The sequence below is a fragment of the Sarcophilus harrisii genome, chromosome 1 (genome assembly GCF_902635505.1).
Source record: "Sarcophilus harrisii chromosome 1, mSarHar1.11, whole genome shotgun sequence".
Taxonomy (NCBI): Eukaryota; Metazoa; Chordata; class Mammalia; order Dasyuromorphia; family Dasyuridae; genus Sarcophilus; species Sarcophilus harrisii.
The window spans coordinates 294408908-294427839 of record NC_045426.1 but is presented as its reverse complement, the minus strand read 5'-3'; the positions used below and the strand labels follow the sequence as shown (position 1 = coordinate 294427839).

Genomic DNA, 18932 nt, shown 5'->3' with positions numbered 1-18932 from the left:
TTCTCTTTTAAAACTTCTAGCTTCCATTTTCCAATTGATAAATGGTCAAAGGATATGAAAAGACAATTTTCAGATGAAATTCTAGTCATATGAAAAAATGCTCTAAATCACTACTGATTAGAGAAATACAAATTAAAACAACTATGAGGTACCAGTATATGCTTCTCATATTGGCTACGATGACAGGAAAAGATAAGTAATGAATGTTGGAGGAGATGTGGGAAAACTGGGACAGTAATACATTATTGAATGTATTATCATACTTGTGAACTAATCCAATTACTCTGGAGAGCAACTTGGAACTATGCTAAAAAGGTTATCAAACTGTACATACCCTTTCACCCAAAAGTGGCTCTATTGGGTCTGCATCCAAAGACATGACAAAAAAGGGGAAAGGACAATGTTTATAGCAGCCCTTTGTAGTGGCAAAGCACTAGAAACTGAGTGAATACCCATCAGGTGGAGAATGGTTGAATGATTTCTGGTAGATGAATGTAACGGAATTATGATTGTTCTATAAGAGATCAACAAGATGACTTCAGAAAGGCCTAGAGAGACTTGCATGAACTGATGCTAAGTGAAATGCATAGAAGCAAAAGAATATTGTACACAGCAACAAGATCATGCTATGATCAACTATGACAGACTTGGCTCTTTTCAACAATGAGGCGTTTTAGGCCAATTCCAATACCTGGCATGAGAAATCATTTGCATGCAGAGAGAGGACTGTAGGGATTGAATGTAGATCACAACATAGTATTTTCACCTTTTTGTTGTTTGCTTGTTTTCGTTTTCTTTCTCATTTTTTCTTTTTGATCTGATTTTTAGAGTATAGCATAATAATTGTGGAAATATGTATACAGAATTGCACATGTTTAACAAATATTGGATTAGTTGCTGTCTAGGGGAAGAGGTGGGGGAAAAAGATAAAAAAAAATTGGAACACAATGTTTTGCAAGGGAGAATGTTGAAAACTATCTTTGCATTTTTTTGAAAATAAAAAGCTATTATTTAAAAAAAGATCTTCTGGTTTCTCAAATGTCTAAGTAATTCCAAATAGCAATTACAGCAGATGGGGGGGAGGGGAGAATGACTTTCAAAAGAGACTGATTTGGGACTTAAAAGCACTAAGACAGAACATCTGGAAATAGCTCAGGTTGAGCATGAGAAGAAAATGAAATAATAAACTATACATATATATGGATCCAAAAGAATCAAAAGTACCACAAGGAAAAAATAATTACACACTAAAAATTGAGACTGAAAAACAAATCAACAAGACAAGATAAAGGTACAAGTTTTAGCCATTTTAAATGTGAGCTATTTTATAGCTGTCTGTGAAACATTTCTGTAAGAACTCCTTTCATATTTTTATTTGATAGATTAGATATAGATAGATAGATGATAGATAGAGAGATACTGTCTCCCACCAGGATAACACTGGACTCCCAAAATAACCCTTTTCTAAATAAAAATTAGTATGTTCTCCATTTTCATAGGGAAGCTCTTTTTAAAAAGCCTTTTCAAAAGACAATCATATTAAATCACTGGTATCAACTTCAAATTGAAATAATTATTCCAAAATGTTTTGAGTTTTTGCAGTATGGTACATAAAAAGGGAGTTCCACCTGTCATTGGAGGAACTGGAAGCTCTGCACCTTCTCATCTTTTATGACTTAGAGCAAGTCATTAACACCACAAGTGGACTTCAATTTCCTTTTCTATGAAATGAAGAGTGTATGACATTTCCTTCCAGTTTTAAGCTAAGGAATTTATGATACTTTTCATTCTCAACTCCCAATAAAGTTAGTTGAATTATTAGTAGGCAAAGAAGGTATGCCTACAAAAAAGTCCTCTAGCCAAGATCCTTAGTAACTCCTATTTATATTTGCTGGAAGATACCACTGTCATAAGTGTGATCATCTCATGTCCAGGGACCATCTGCTTCCGGAGAGCTTCCCCATTATCATTCACAAAATGAAAGCTAATAAAAAGCTAGAGGTCATTTGACTTCTCCTTTTCTGTTCTACTGTCTTGATTGCTCAGACTATAAGATGGTAAGTCAAAGAACATTTAGTATTAGAACCCAAGAGATGCTAGAATATACACATCTACATGGTAACTAAGTCACCCAAACTTTAGAAATGGGAGGTGAAAATAATACATATCAACATGACTCTTATAAATATGGAGAAGGAAAAGAAGACACAGAAAAGAAAATTTGTGTTGGTATTTAAATCAATCAATCAACTTGGACAGTGAGAAGAAATCTCTCAGATCTCAATAAATATTCCAGAAAAAAAATTATTGATAATGGGGCGAATTTTTCTACTAAATGCAGAAGTCACTCAAGGTAGCAGGTATTGATACCAATTTGTATCAAGGGAAGTACAGTTCTTCTGTCAATTTGTACTCCCCTCATCTTAGAGACTTACATTCTAATTTGTATGACATTTTCAGGAATAGAATAGGAGACCTTCAAGGGCTAGAAGGGACTTTTTCATTATATATAGCATTGTCTATCTGAACTAAAGAACAGATCACCACCATGTAATGACAAAGGAATGTTGGAAATATTACTATTTTGAGAGTTTTTAGGGTCTGTGAGAAAGATTTTGAATCGGATATTATTTTAGAAGGAAATATAATGTGGGAGAAAATTTTCAATTCTTATCTTCAACTATGGAGTATGGTGTATGTAGCAATTTACTCTGGTCATACATGTATGTTTCAATAAATTTCTTACAGTCTTAGAACCCCTCTGAATCATACTTTCTCTCCAAGACTCCAAAAACATTTCTTTTATATAAAGTAGTTTCTTTGGAATAAAAAGGCAGTTTTCAGGTTCAGAAGAAATAATTTAATCTTATCAAATTATAAACCTAACAATATTAATGTGTTAATTACATTTCATAATTTACACTATTTAAAATTCATATAATTTATTTAATTTACAATTAATTGAGGTGGGATGAAATAACTGTTTTACAGATAAGAAAAAGCTTTCCTTTCCTTTCAGAATATCATTTTTAAGTTGCTTTTCATTATCATTTTTACTATCACTTTACATTGGGCTTGTATCTAAGCCAAAAAAAAAAAAAAAAATGGAAGCAATTGATGGTGTGATTAGCTAAATTTGACCTGCCTCATGAGGGTCATTAGTTAGTGGCCTCGAGGTGATTGATGTGAAAATTGCCACCTTCAGACAAATGGTAAGCTTGCTCAGCTACCCAAGAGAGAAAACTATATAGCTCAGTTTTAATTAGAGAACAAGGAAGACACTGAGAAAAGTAGGTGAGAAATTATATAATTTACTTCCAAAAGCAATTTAAATTCCAGTGTAGTCAATAGTCTTGCCACACCTATGCAAAACTTCATGATATGAACTACTTTATACAAGAGGAACCTCTCCTGTCATTCCTTTTTTTCCCCAACTGCCAGCATCCAAAATACTCACAAAGACAGCAAAGTGCATTTGGAATTCTTTGCATACAGAAAAGATTCCAGTGGATCATCTCACTCTGGTTCAATACACCAGATGATACCAAAGAACCCTTTTCAACTGAAAAACCTATTATACTACATAATTCCTTATCTCCTTAATCTTTAAGACACTTCTAGTTCCTCTTACAAGGAGAAAACTAACAGGATTTTAAGTGGGAGGGAATATCAAAGATCATCTAGTATAACCAACCTTCACTGGAATTCAGAGTTGGAATTAAGTAGAATGAATGTAAACTCTTTGAGGTCTGGGATTGTTTTATTTTTCTCTATACATCCCTTAGATATGCATTTTATAAGGCTTCAGTTTTTTTAATACATTTTTCTTGTCATTAAGTTGTAATATGTTTTCCTACAACATATGCCCATTACTCCTACTTCTCTCTAAAGAAACCAAGAAGAATCAACTCTCTCCCACAAAGCAGTCTTAATATTTGAATACAATTACTTAACAACTTTGTTTTCTTTTCTCTAAGCTAAATGATACATATTCTATCAAGCAATCATTGTAAGGAAAGGTTTTCAGCCTCTCCCCAATCTAGTCATCTTCCTTTAGCCATGTTCTACTTTCCAGCTATTCCTAAAATGAGGCAGCCAAAATTCAACACAATATTCCAGATGAGATCTAACTAGAACTCATAGAAAATTTTATCAAATTAGAAATACCACATCCTTCATTCTTTTTAAAATAGCTTTTTATTTTTCAAAATACATGCAGAATTTTTGATTTCCTTCACAAGCTAATTGTACAATATTTCAGAGTCTGATTCTTTTTGTACAGCAAAATAACGTTTTGGTCATGTATACTTATTGTGTATCTAATTTATATTTTAATATATTTAACATCTACTGGTCATCCTGCCATCTAGGGGAGGGGGTGGGGGGGATAAGAGGTGAAAAATTGGAACAAGAGGTTTGGCAATTGTTAATGCTGTAAAGTTACCCATGCATATATCCTGTAAATAAAAGGCTATTAAATAAAAAAAGAAAAAAGAAAAAAAAAAAGAAAAAAATACATGCAGAGATAGTCTTCCACATTCACTTCAGCAAAAACCTTGTGTTCCAAATTTCTCCTCTCCTCTAGACAGGAAACAATCCAATATAGATAAAACATGTGCAATTTTTCAAAGGAAAAAAATGAGTAAAAAAAAAAACCTAAGCAAGTATACAATAAAAAAGATGAAAACACTATCTTGTGATCCACATTCAGTCTCCACAGTCCTCTCTCTGGGTGAAATGGCTCTCTCCGTCAAGTCTATTAAAATTGGCTTGAATCACCTCATTGCTGAAAAGACCCAAGTTCATCACCACATAATCTTCTTGTTGTTGTATACAAGATTTCTCCTGGCTCTACTCACTTCAGTTAGCATCAATTCATGTAAATCTCTCCAGGCCTTTCTGAAATCATCCTACTGATCATTTCTTATAGAACAATAATATTCCATAACATCCATATACCATAACTTATCCAGGCATTCCCCAATTGATGGGGATCTACTCAGTTTCTAGATCCTTGCCGCTACAAAGGGCTGCTACAAAGATTTTTGTACATCTGGGTCCTTTCCCCCTTTTTATGATCTATTTGGATACAGACTCACTAGAGAGAGACACTTTTGGGTGAAAAGGTATGCACAGTTTGATAGATCTTTGGGTACAATTCCAAATTGCTCGCCAGAAAAATTGGATGAGTTCACAAATCCACCAACAATGTATCAGTGTCCCAGTTTTCCCACATCCCTTCCAACATTTATTATTATCTTTTCCTGTCATCTTACCTAATCTGAGGTGTGAAGTGGTACCTCAAAGTTGTCTTAATTTGTAGTTTTCTAATCATAGTGATTTAGAGCATTTTTCATACAAAGAAGCTTTAATTTCTTCATCTGAAAATTGTCTGTTCATATCCTTTTAACACTTACTTCATTTTTAATAATATGCTTTATTCAACATAGCCTAAAGGCTGTATTAGTTTTTTTTTGATACCATATCATACAATTTACTCATATTAATCCTACAATTCACTGACGCCTCCAGATCTTTTCTACTCTAAATTTAGTATCACAAGGACTATAATGCATTTTCTCTTTTTAAAAACAAGGGAAGATTCTTCAATTGATAAATGGTCAAAGGATATGAATAGACAATTTTCAGATGAAGAAATTGAAACTATTTCTAGTCATATGAAAACGTGCTCCATATATCACTATTGATCACAGAAATACAAATTAAAATAACTCTGAGATACCACTATACACCTCTCAGATTGGCCTAAAGATGACAGGAAAAGATAATGATGAATGTTGGAGGGGATGTGGGAAAATTAGGACACTGACACATTGTTGGTGGAACTTTGAACGAATCTAACCATTCTGGAGAGCAATTTTGAACTATGCTCAGAAAGTTATCAAATTGTGCATATCCTTTGACTCAGCAGTGTTTCTACTGGGCTTATATCCCAAAGAGATCTTAAAGGAGGGAAAGGGACCCACACATGTAAAAATGTTTGTGGCAGCCCTTTTTGTAGTGGCAAGAAACTGGAAATTGAATGGATGCCCATCAATTGGAGAATGGCTGAATAAATTGTGGTATATGAATATTATGGAATATTATTGTTCTGTAAGAAATGACCAACAGGATGATTTCAGAGAGGTCTGGAGAGACATGAATTGAACATCATTATACATGGCAACAAGAAGACTATCTACAAGACTATCTACATGTCTGATAGACATGGCTCTCTTCTACAATGAGATGATTCAAACCAGTTCCAACTGTCCAGTAATGAAGAGAGTCATCTACACCCAGAGAGAGAACTATGGGAAATGAGTATGGACCACAATACAACATTTTCACACAGTTATTGTTTGCTTTAGTTTTTGTTTTCCTTCTCAGGTTTTTTTCTTTCTAGATCCAATTTTTCTTATGCAGCAAGATAACTGTATAAATATGTATACATATATTGGATTTAACATATACTTTACCATATTTAATATGTATTGGATTACCTGTCATCTAGCGGAAGGGGTGCGGTAAAGGTGGGGAAAGTTTGGAACAAAAGGTTTTGCAATTGTCAATGCTGAAAAATTACCCATGTATGTTTTGTAAATAAAAAGCTATAATACTAAAAAAATAAAAACAAGGGCAGAACTTTATATTTATCTCTATAACATCTAAAAATCTTCTTTCAGTCTAAGATGAACAATGAGTTATATTTGTAATTACATCAATCTCCTTTAATAGATACTCTCTTTTCTTCCTCAATGGAATGATTAGCGTATATTTCATTCTACAGAGCTGGAAGAATTATGAGTGAATACAACAATTCTGGAAAGCAATTTGGAATTATATTCAAAAAAGTTAATAAAAAGTTGCATGTTCTTATCACTCTTTTCAGATGATACGATGGTATACTTAGAAAATCCCAGAGATTCTACTAAAAAGCTATTAGAAATAATCCACACTTTTAGCAAAGTTGCAGGATACAAAATAAACATAAGTCATCAGCATTCTTATATATCACTAACAGAAGCCAACAGAGTTAGAAAGAGAAATTCCATTTAAAGTAACTACTGATAGTATAAAATATTTAGGAATCTATCTGCCAAGGGAAAATCAGAAACTTTATGAGCAAAACTACAAAACACTTTCCACACAAATTAAGTCTATCTAACCAACTGGAAAAATATTAAATGCTCTTGGATAAGGCAAGCAAATATAAGATGACAATACTACCTAAACTAATCTGTTTATTTAGCACTATACCAATCAGACTCCCAAAAAAACTATTTTAATGACCTAGAAAAAATAACAACAAAGTTCATATTGAAAAACAAAAGGTCAAGAATTTCAAGGGAATTAATGGGAAAAAAAATCAAATGAAAGTGGCCTAGCTGGACCAGATCTAAAATTATATTATAAAGCAGCAGTTACCAAAACTATTTGGTATAGACTAGTTGATCAGTGGAATAGGTTAGGTTCAAAGGACAAAACAGTCAATAATTTTAATAATCTAGTGTTTGACAAACCCAAAGACCCCAGCTTTCGGGATAAGAACTCACTGTTTGACAAAAATTGCTGGGAAAATTGGAAATTAGTATGGCAGAAACTAGGCATTGACCCACACTTAACACCGTACACCAAGATAAGGTCAAAACGGGTTCATGACCTATAAAGGTCATGACTGTGGAAGAGGAAGGAATTTATGACCAAAGAGTAACTAGAGATCACTATTGATTACAAAATAGAAAATTTCGATTATATCAAATTGAAAAGTTTTTGTACAAATAAAACTAATGCAGACAAGATTAGAAGGGAAACAACAAACTGGGAAAACATTTTTACAGTCAAAGGTTCTGATAAAGGCCTCATTTCCAAAATATATAGAGAATTGACTCTAATTTATAAGAAATCAAGCCATTCTCCGAATTGATAAATAGTCAAAGGATATGAACAGACAATTCTCTTACGAAGAAATTCAAACTAATTTTAGCCATATGGAAAGATGCTCCAAGTCATTATTAATCAGAGAAATGAAAATTAAGACAACTCTGAGATACCACTACACACCTGTCAGATTGCCTAGGATGACAGGGAAAGATAATGTGGAATGTTGGAGGGGATGTGGGAAAGCAGGGACACTGATACATTGTTGTGAATCCAACCATTCTGGAGAGGAATTTGGAACTATGCTCAAAAAGTTATCAAGCTGTGCCTACCCTTTGATCCAGCAATGTTAATTACTGCCCAGTTAATACTACTGGGCTTATACCGCAAAGAAATCTTAAAGAAAGGAAAGGGACCTGTACGTGCACAAATGTTTGTGGCAGCCCTCTTTGTAGTGGCTAGAAACTGGAAAATGAGTGGATGCCCATCAATTGGAGAATGGCTTTAGAAATTGTGGTATATGAATAGTATGGAATATTATTGTTCGTTAAGAAATGACTGGCAGGATGATTTCAGAAAGGCCTGGAGAGACTTACATCAACTGATGCTGAGTGAAATGAGCAGGACCAGGAGATTGTTATACACTTCGACAACAATACTATATGATAATCAATTCTGATGGATGTCCTCTCTTCAACAATGAGATGAACCAAATCAGTTCCATTTGTCCAATAATGAATAGAACCAACCACACCCATCAAAAGAACCTTGGGAAATGAGTGTAAACCATTGCATAGCATTTCCAATCCCTATGTTTTTGTCCGCTTGCATTTTTTATTTCCTTCACAGGTTAATTGTACATTATTTCAAAGTCTAATTCTTCTTGTGCAGCAAAATGATATATGGACATGTATACATATATTGTATTTAACATATGCTTTAACATATTTAACATGTATTTGATCTACCTGCCATCTAGGGGAAGGGTTAGGAGGAAGGAGGGGAAAAATTGGAACAAAAGGTTTTGCAATTGTCAATGCTGAAAAATTACCCATGCATATACTTGTAAATAAAAAGCTATAATAAGAAAACCTACATATTCTTTGACCTAGCTATAATACTGCTAGCCCTACACCCAAGAGAAATAAAAAAAGAAAAAGTTAATATAGGCACACAAATATTTGTCACAGATTTTTTTGTGGTGGCAAAAAAATTGGAAGTTAAAGGGCTGCCCATCAATTGAAAAATGGTTGAATAAACTGTGGTATAGGAATGTGATAGAATACTATTTTACTGTAAGAAATGGGGGAATAGATATCAAAGAGACGTGGAAGGATTTGTATGAAGTGATGCAAAGTAAAGCAAGCAGAACCAGAAAAACAATTCATATTTTAATATAAATATTATAAAAAATGAACAATTTTGAAGACTATTATAAATGATAAAGAATGAAATGAACAGAACCAAGAGAACAATTTATATATTAACAAAACCTTAAAGACTATTTTGAAAGCTATAAGTACTATTATCAATATAATGACCATTCCAAACATGATGATGAAATACTCTGATAGGCAATGGATTAAGGGATTGAAAAAAAACCGTTTACATACACAGGTGCAAGATACAACATATATGCATTTATGCAGAGACAGACAGACACAGAGAGAGAGAAAGAAAATGTACCAATAAAGAAATTTGTTTTTATTAGAGATGTATATTTATTACCAAGAATTTATTTTTCTTTTCTCTCTCATATTTTTTTAATGGGATGAAAAATGGAAGAGAACTATTTCCATTAATTAAAAATAATTTTAAATAGAGAAGTTGAGACAGGTTCCGTAGATGAGAGATGTTATATGCTCTTTTAGATGAGATTCATTATATTATTTGTTTTACTTAAGAATTTCACTTGACTAAGAGTGGTGTATTAATGGAATAGAATAGCTATATAATACATAATATTAAATGACCACAATAATCTTTTTTTTGTTTTTTGAAACATTTCTTCTATTTTATTTGGTTTACATTTTTATCCAGTTGTCTTCTTTTTATAAATATTTCAAAATATGGATTTAAAAATAGGTACCTGAGATTCAAATACTTAAGTTATATGTATGTATTTGTTGTTATTCAGTAATTTCAGTAATAATTATATTTGGGTTTTTCTTGGCAAAGATACTGGAATGGTTTGCTATTTCCTTCTCCAGTTCATTGTACAGAGGAGGAACTAAGATAAATAGACTGTAGGAGCCTGGGAAAATCACTTAGTCTATTTATCTTAGTTCCTCCTCAGGTACCTAAACAGATTTGAATTCAGGGAAGATGAGACGTCCTAATTCCAAGCCCAGTGGTTCTATCATCTCATTGCCTATATGTATACATGTATTTCTTTATTTCAGTATTTCAGTGATGACCATAATTTAATGTTTTATAAACCCAAACAAAGCTCCATGGAGAGGAACTTATTATTTAACAAAAATTGCTAAGAAAATTGAAAAGCAGTTTGTCAGAGACCAGTTATCTCACATTGTATACCAAAATCAGGTCAAAATGGAAAAATAATTGAGACACCAATGTACTTCCATACATCCGTTAGGGAAACATGGGAAAATGTATCTGTTAGATCTATGGATGATGGAAGAACTTATGACCAAAAGAGAAAAATCACAGAAAGAAAAATGGATTTTTTAAAATTTGTGCTTTTGTACAAATAAAAGCAATGCAATCAAATTAGAAGGATATCAAGGAACTAGAGATGGGAATCTTACAGCAAGTTTCTCTGATAAAGACTTCATTTCCCAAATATATAGAGAACTGAATCAAATGTAAAAAAATAAGAACTATTCCCCAATTGATAAATAATCAAAGGATATGAATAAGTAGTCTTCAGAAGAAATCAAAGTCATCAATAATCCCATAAAAATGCTCTAAATCACTGCTAAGTATAAGAAATTTAGATTAAAACAATTCTAAATACCACCAGATTGGCAAACATGACAGAAAAGGAAAATGACAAATGTTCGGAAAACTGGGACACTAATGCACTTCTGGTGAAGTTGTAAATAGTCCAATTACTCTACAGAGCAATTTGGAACTACACAAAAAGGGTCATAAAACTGCCCTTTAACCTTCTGATCCTGCCACTAGACTATCCCAAAGAGATCAAAGAAAGGAAAAAGGATTTATTTGTAAAAAAAGAAAAAAAAATTACGACAGTTCTTTTTGTGGTGGCAAAGAACTAGAAATCAAGATGTCCATTAATTCTAGAATGACTGACCAAGTTGTAGTATATGATTGTGATAGAATACTATTGTGTTGTAAAAAATGAATAGAATGTTCCTTAAAAACCTGAGAGAACTTATACAAACTGATGCAAAGTGAAGTGAGGAGAACCAAGACAACACTGAATATAAATAGCAATAATATGTAATGATGAACAACTGTTAAAGATTCAAAGCAATTCCAAGAGACTCATGATGAAAAATACTTTTTCCAGAGAGGAAAAAAAATGAATTCTAAACTTAGATTAAGTATTTTAATATGGAAATATGTTTTATATGATTTCACATGTATAATTAATACAAATTGCTTGCCTTTTCAAGAAGGGGAGATTTTAAAAAGTGAATGTTAACTTTTTTAAACATAAAATGGTGAAATATTTAATGAAATAAGATAAGAATATAGTTTTAATTTTACTTGGTTAAGTAAACCAATTCATGGAATTGGGGACAATCTGAAAATGATGTTTTCAAGGTAAAAAGAAAAAATACCCCTCCAGAAAATATTTAATTTTTTAAGATTTTAAAAATGCTTCATTTATTAAACAAAAACTCTTAATTCTACCATTAACAGACACCAACATTTTTCCCTTCCCCTTATAACATGTCTTTGTCAATCTGTGTCTCTTCTCATGTACCTTTGTCAAAATTTCCAACACCTTCAGTCATCGTTTATTATGCTTACAATAAAGAGTTCTCACTTTTCTTTATGGAAATATTCTTTTACTAAGAATGTATTTCAGTCATTTCAGGGAATGACACATCTCTAACCTATTGAGAAACTTATCATACAGGACAATATATAGGCTGTATGGGGTAGGACAGAATAATAATTATTTAACCAATCAACCAACATTTATTGAAAACCTAAGTCAGGCCTCAGGTACTCAATGTTGAGTATAAAAAGATGAAAATGAAACACACCCTTGTCCTCAAGAACCTTCCATTCCAATGTATTTACTTTTCATAAAAAGTCTAGTTTAGTTATGTCCAGAAAACAATAATTCAAAGAAAGACTAATTCATTTATTCATTGCTGAATTAATGAACAAGTGAATGAGCACCTACTGTCCCTACAGTATAGTAAGTTGTCCAAGTCTAATATAAGTTTAATTAATTTACTACTCTAAGGTTGGTATTGGTATTGGGATGCAGTGAAAAATAAAGTTGGATGAAGGAAGGAAGAACATACAAATACTAACAATAATAACGTAAGCACTTTATGAAAGGAACAAATATTATAATATTCACAAAGCACAGTACCTGACACCTAATACAAGTTCTTAATAAATGTTCTCCTCTGTGGAAAGTACAAATTAAATACTGAACAAGTACAGAGAAGGAGGGGAGTGTAGGGAAAGGGCATTCAGAAGTAGAGTAATTAAAAGATTTATTATGACAGAGGTTTTATTTGAAATGAGCCTTTGGATCACAGACTTAAGGGCTTTAAATAAACTTAGAAGTCATTAAGCACTGGAGGCAGAATAGGAGAATTTTAGGGTTACAGATTTGTACCTGTAAGTAATCTTAAAAGTCACTCACTGTGAATTTCCTCATTTTACAAATGAGTAAGTCAAAACCCCAAAAGATCACCAGGATCAAAGATTTGCAACAAAGAAGGGACCTTTAAAGGCCATCTAAGATTCCAACCGAACTGAGGCCTAAATGAGATTAAGTTACTTGCAAGAGATCACACAGGGAGTTCAGTGGCAAAGGAAGGATATGAACCAAAGTCCCCTGACCCCAGAGACATTTCTTTCCCTGGATCAATCTAAGTGAAAAGAGCCTTAAACCAAGCCCTCTGGTGCTGAATTCAATGTCCACCAGTCCCCATATCTCCATTCTAAGCAGATAAAATGGCTATAAACAAAGAGGTGTGGAGAGGTAGAAAAAACCACTCTTATGGGAGAGAATATCAAATAATTCAGAATCAACTATCAAAGGGTTCTTCTTGAGAGATAATAAGAAATAAGGCTAGAATCCCTGAATGTCAGACTAAAGAATTTTGTTTGGAATATAAACATTTAAAGATATTTATAATCATGAAATTATTTCTGCAAGTAATTTCAATATATTAAATATTTTTCTTAACCTTAATTTCTTCTACTCTTTCTTTTGTCATTTTAGAAATATAAAACAGGAAAAAACTTTTGTTAAAAATCAATGCAAAAGAATAAAGTAACCCAAACTAGGAGAATAATGTACATACAAAAAAGAGAAAAACAATTCTAAAAGAGTTCAGTGACCAATGGTGATTTCTGAGGACTGATACTTCCTCCCACCTCAAAGGACTAAAGAAGTAAAATAAGACACACATTCTCAAATATGACCAATGTGTTGTGTTGACTGGTTTTGATTAACTATACTTTTTTGTTAAAAAGGGTTATATAGGGAAATAGTAATATTTCTTTAAAAGATGGTTTTAAGAGAATCCATGTAAAATAAATTACTGTGACAAAACTTTCTAACATTACTGAATCTTATCCAATTAGTAAATACCTATTCCCTCAGTGTGAGACACTTTCCTCTCCATCTAAACTCAGGTCAAGGTAACTATGCACCTACCACTTGCTTTGGCTTCAGAATAAGAAGGGCTATCTTCAAAAGCGAAAATCTGTGACACACTCTGGCTCAGGTATGAAGTCGCAGGATAATAAGAATGCATCCTGTACTGGGAACCCATGGCATGACGATTCTCGGTGTTCTTCATCTGTTAAAAGAAAAAATAAAATTAAGAAATAAATTCAAATTTAAAGCATATCCCCCCTTTGTATTAGGAGACAAACTCCCCTAATTTTTCAGATTTATGAATGTATTTATTAGTAATCAAGAAGTTAGGCTAGTTGCATGATGAGAATAAGGAGTGGCCGGCCCATTCATTTGCTCAGCTAGAACCCTTAAGATGACAAGAGGGTACTTCAGGACAATGGGTGCACACTCTTTGCCAAACTTATGATTAAGCATGGATAGAATGGAGGAAATGCATTCTGCATCACGGAAGGAAATATCTATGTGCCCACAGATTTATTTGAACTTTCAAGCAGTTCTTCAAATCAAGAAAATAACTTGTATCATTTAAAATAAAATAAAAAGACCATAAATTATTTAAATAGAGATATAACCATAATTTCTGGTTCCCAAAGTACTCTGTCCCAATCTAAAGACCTTAATAGTATCCTGATGAACCTAGAAGAGTTCCCAACTTTCAAGTTTTTTTCTAAGCTATTTTAAGAAGGGAGGGAAAGAAAGAGGGAGGGAGGGAGGAAGGAAACATAGCAGTCTTATTGCAATCATTCAATACTAAATAAGGATAATACTGAGTTTCCAATCCAAGGAATGTGATCTTTACTATAATGTCTATCACACAGAGCCAAGATAAGGAATGGACCTGTAATTCCATTGGTGAAGGGAGCTTCTAGTAAAGAATTCTCTCAAATAACACAGATTGGTCACCTATTCTGCAACTTAAGAGTCTCAGAAAGTTGTCTAGAGATCACCAAGGTTAATTTTTTTTCTTTGCCTATGATCACTCATTCACTGTGTGCGAGAGATGGGACTTGAACCCAGGTCTTTCTGGCTTGAAGGCTAACTCTGTTCCACTCTTCCTTCCATAAACCACATAGACGTTATTTCTTACTTTCAGCACAAAAGTCTTTACTAAAGGAATGCACAGGATAAACTATATATACATTCACAAGAGATGAAATAATAAATATTTTTATAGATACTTTGTGGAATACAAAGTTGTAGTGATGAAGGGGGCTTTATAAATCTTTAAGTATTATATAAATGAGAGCTGTTCAATAATGAACAGTGACATGTGGGTAATGTAGAAATGTTTTACATTACCTACACATGTATAATCTATACTGAATTGCTTGTCTTCCCAAGGAAGGAAAACTCGAGACTCACTTGGGATTCAAAATTTTAAAAAGCAAAATTTTAAAATATTTTGATTACATATAATTTAGAAAATAAAATAAAACAAAGTTAAGTTTTATGGTGAATTGGATATTTTTCTTATAACTATCACTTAGTACTGGTAGCTTTCATGTTACCTTCCCTAATGGAATGGAAGCTTCTTGTGACAGTTTGGTTTTGTCCTCCTTTTTGACCTCAACACTTTGCTGCACAGAAGTCTACTATTCAGCATTCGTTTATTTAATGTTTCATGTACCATAAAGTAAGGATTCCAGCATTCAGAATTAGAAAAAGGCTTGGGACATTTTGTCAATGTTGATAAACCTAAAATCTTCAATTTTGATACGACATAGTATTTACACATATAGGATCAGAGATTTAGAGTTGAAAAAGACATGAGATCATCCTCTTATTTTCAAGATGAAAAAGCTAAGCTTCATAGAGGTAACCTGATTTTCCAGCCCATCCAATCAGTCTACAAATCTCTCCATTTTTACTACCACAGCAACTCTCACATCTGATCCCTTCTTTCATTCACACAGTTATCACCTTAATTCAAGCCCTAAGCACCTCTTATTTACATTTTCCAACAATATCTGAATTGGCAGCCCTGCTGGGTCCATCATTCATCATCCACAAAATCGATGCCAAAGTGATTTTCCTTAAGCCAAATTATGATGATATCAGTACTCTAACTCAATCAATTCCCTATTGCTTGTAGGACCAAATATAAAGTCCTTGGTTTAGTTTTTAAAACTTTTTGCAATGAATTGTATTATCTCATACCTTTGCACTAATTATCACCTGTACTTCACAGAACACATTCTTTCTTTACCTCTACCTCAATAAAGCCCTCTTTTCCTTTAAGACAAAACCTTAATTGATACCATCCTCTCAAGTGTTAATGAACTTTCTCATTTTTTTTAATTCACAGTATAAGAAAAATTAAGAAAAAGGAACTCTAAAGCTATGTACACACACACACACACACACACACACATACATACATACACACAACCAAGTAGCTCAAGATATCAGGTCAGTTTGATTTTCCCAAATCTTAAATGAAGTACATCCAATTTTTTAGCCACATCCACACACAAGTAATAGTCACTCTATGGACAGGGATTCTTAACCTGAAGTCCACAAACTTTTTTTAAAAAATTAACTTTTTCAATATAATTGGTTTCCTTTGCATCATAGGTATTTTATTTTATGCATTTAAAAACATTCTGAGAAGGAGCCATAAGATTTCACCAGCCTTCTAAAGGGTTCTATGATATCAAAATCAAAAAATTTGAAATTCCTGCTCTATGATTTCATCTTTGAATAGAAACACTATTGAAAGAAACCTGTTTTCAAAGTCATGCCTAAATGTTTTAAATCAGTTTAAATTTAATTTCTACCTACAAATAACCCAGAAAGTGTAGCAACAACAAAATTTCCATCAAAATTGATGGGATACAAGTAAAAGAAGGGGCAACCAAATATACTACAGTGGATAGAGCCTCAGAATCAGGAAAATTTAACTTCCCAAATTCAAATCCAACCTGAAACACTAGCAGTGTGACACAGGAAAAGTCACTTAATCCTGTTTTTCTCAGTTTCCTCATCTGTATAAAAAAAACGAGTTGGAAAAGAAAATTGCAAATCACTCCAGAATCTTTGCTAAGAAAACCCCAAAAGGGGTCATAAAGAATCTGACATATTGGGAAGAACTCAATAACAACCAAAGTAAAAGAAGATGTTTTGAGGAAAAGAAATTAAGTTTAGATAAAATTCAAAATTTCCAACTGGAAATTTCTTCTCTTCCCCTGCAGCCTAAAAAATTACAATCCTTAGATACTGAAAATATGAACCACCTTTAAATTTTTTTTCTTTTTCTATTTCTGTTCCAAAATATCTACCAGGATTTTTTTTTTAATCTTCTGATAAGGATCTGGAAATGTCACTGAAGCTTCAGAAATAACCAACTGAAGGAACTGGAGAAACCAATCAGTCCTGATTAAGTTGAACTCATTTTTGTTTCCTTTGTCTCCAGGAGTGTGTGGAAGAAGACCCATTTATTTTCAACATTATGTTTTATTTCTAACCCTTTTAAATTAAAAAAATAATAATAAACAAAAGGAGTAAAATCTAAAACTCCAGGATTTCAATGAATTATGACTACTATTATTATTAGTGTGTGGTAGCTGGCAAGCAAGAGACATGTTTTATAATCTTATTACCTGCACCAACTCTATGAACCAGAGTACAACCAACAGATGGAAGCTAGGCTCTGCCAAGAATATGCATTGTATTAACCACTGAAGAAAATCTAAAGGCTTTAAGTTTTGTTTTATTAAACTGTTCAGAATACACATCACGATAAATCTGAACCATAAGGTTTCGTTTTTATAGATCTTGGCTATCCTATTTTATAGTAACAATAAAATATCAACAAAGCATAAAAAATGCTTGACCTCACTTCTATAGAAAGATTCCTAAATGAAATTCTTTAGTTTTGTATTAACTCTTCTTCAAAGAGTATTTTTTCTACTTGTGTCAAAATCAACTCTCCTGCCTGGGAATGGTTTTCATGTCATTTTGCTTTGTTTTTAAGTCTCTAGTAATTCAGAACTGTTTATACAGGAGTTTTTAAGCAGGCTTAGTTGCATCAAAAATTGATAGGAAACAAAGGAAGATTTATTTTGGAGAAGAAATGTGGGGAGAAATTCCAAAACATCAGAAAACAAAAAGAGTATATACACAAAATTTAATATTCAAAATTCTAGGAACTGTTAGACATCATTCCCTTGGATTTAACCTTTCAAAAGGACCATTTGAAATGAAAATCCTAGAATTAAATCAAAACTGTTTCAATGAATTCAATGCACTGTGGACCAGGTGAATTCTGGGAATCCATGCTGATAGTAAAGGTGGTAAAGAATGTGACTTAACTTGTCCCTTTCAAGGATTTTTGTAGCTTTAAGTGCTTTTCCCTCCTCCATAAAAACTCTGAAAATTAGAAGGTGATGGTAATCTAACTTTCAGCCCTAATCTCATTACCCAAATCTGACTTTTTTTAAAGAATAAACATGAAAAATCTTATACCTTTGTCTCTCTACAATCCATCTCCACATCTTCCTCTCTTTAACAATTTAAGGGTACATTTCATAATGTCCTCGGATGGAAATTATCAGGGGTGAGTTGGAGGGGGTAAATTTTAAGTTTTTTAAGTCACTGACAAATTGACTGTTCCTGGTCCTAGAATGTTATACATCAAAAATTAGCCAGAGGAAACTGTCTTTTATCATTTCCAGATTCTGCAAAGGAATAACCTAATTGATGAACAGGCTAAATCTTTCAGCTGCTACATCTTTCTATAGATAACAGTCCTTGAATCACTACGAAGTGTCTAAAAAGCCTAAAAGAATTTACTTCTTCATGAAAATACTATTCCTTAACAGAGCCAAAAAATCAAATTAATAAAAATAATTTACAATGTAGCTGATTTTCCTAATCAGTAGTACACCATGACCAAAACCAGGATATTTAGCCTTGCTATTCCCAAACAGTTCACTATCTATAGTATTACATAGCAAGGACACACTCAAAAACAAACTTTGCAAAGTGCATCTGGTGTCCTACTCACCTAACTGATATATTTTGAGGTTCTCCCTTCTTCCACTCAAATGCCAAAGGGTTACATTTGCTAAAGTCAAGGTCATATCATCCTTCCTCCCCTTATAAAAGTGAGTTCCTGTAGTTCCCTATCCCTTCTAGGATCAAATGAAAAAAGTTTTGGTTTAGTTTTTGCCCTTTTCCTACCTCTCTAGTCTTCTCACACTTCTGTGCACCATACTGACCT

General features: G+C 32.8%; 1 protein-coding gene across 1 annotated transcript in view; it reads right to left on the bottom strand.

Annotated features, from left to right (window-relative positions):
* The window catches only part of DMRT1 (doublesex and mab-3 related transcription factor 1), a 145451-nt gene that overhangs the window by 43705 nt on the left and 82814 nt on the right, over positions 1-18932 (bottom strand). Inside the window, exon 4 of the mRNA XM_031943929.1 lies at positions 13727-13871. Coding sequence (XP_031799789.1) covers positions 13727-13871 — 145 coding nt within the window. The remainder of the gene's footprint in view (positions 1-13726; positions 13872-18932) is intronic.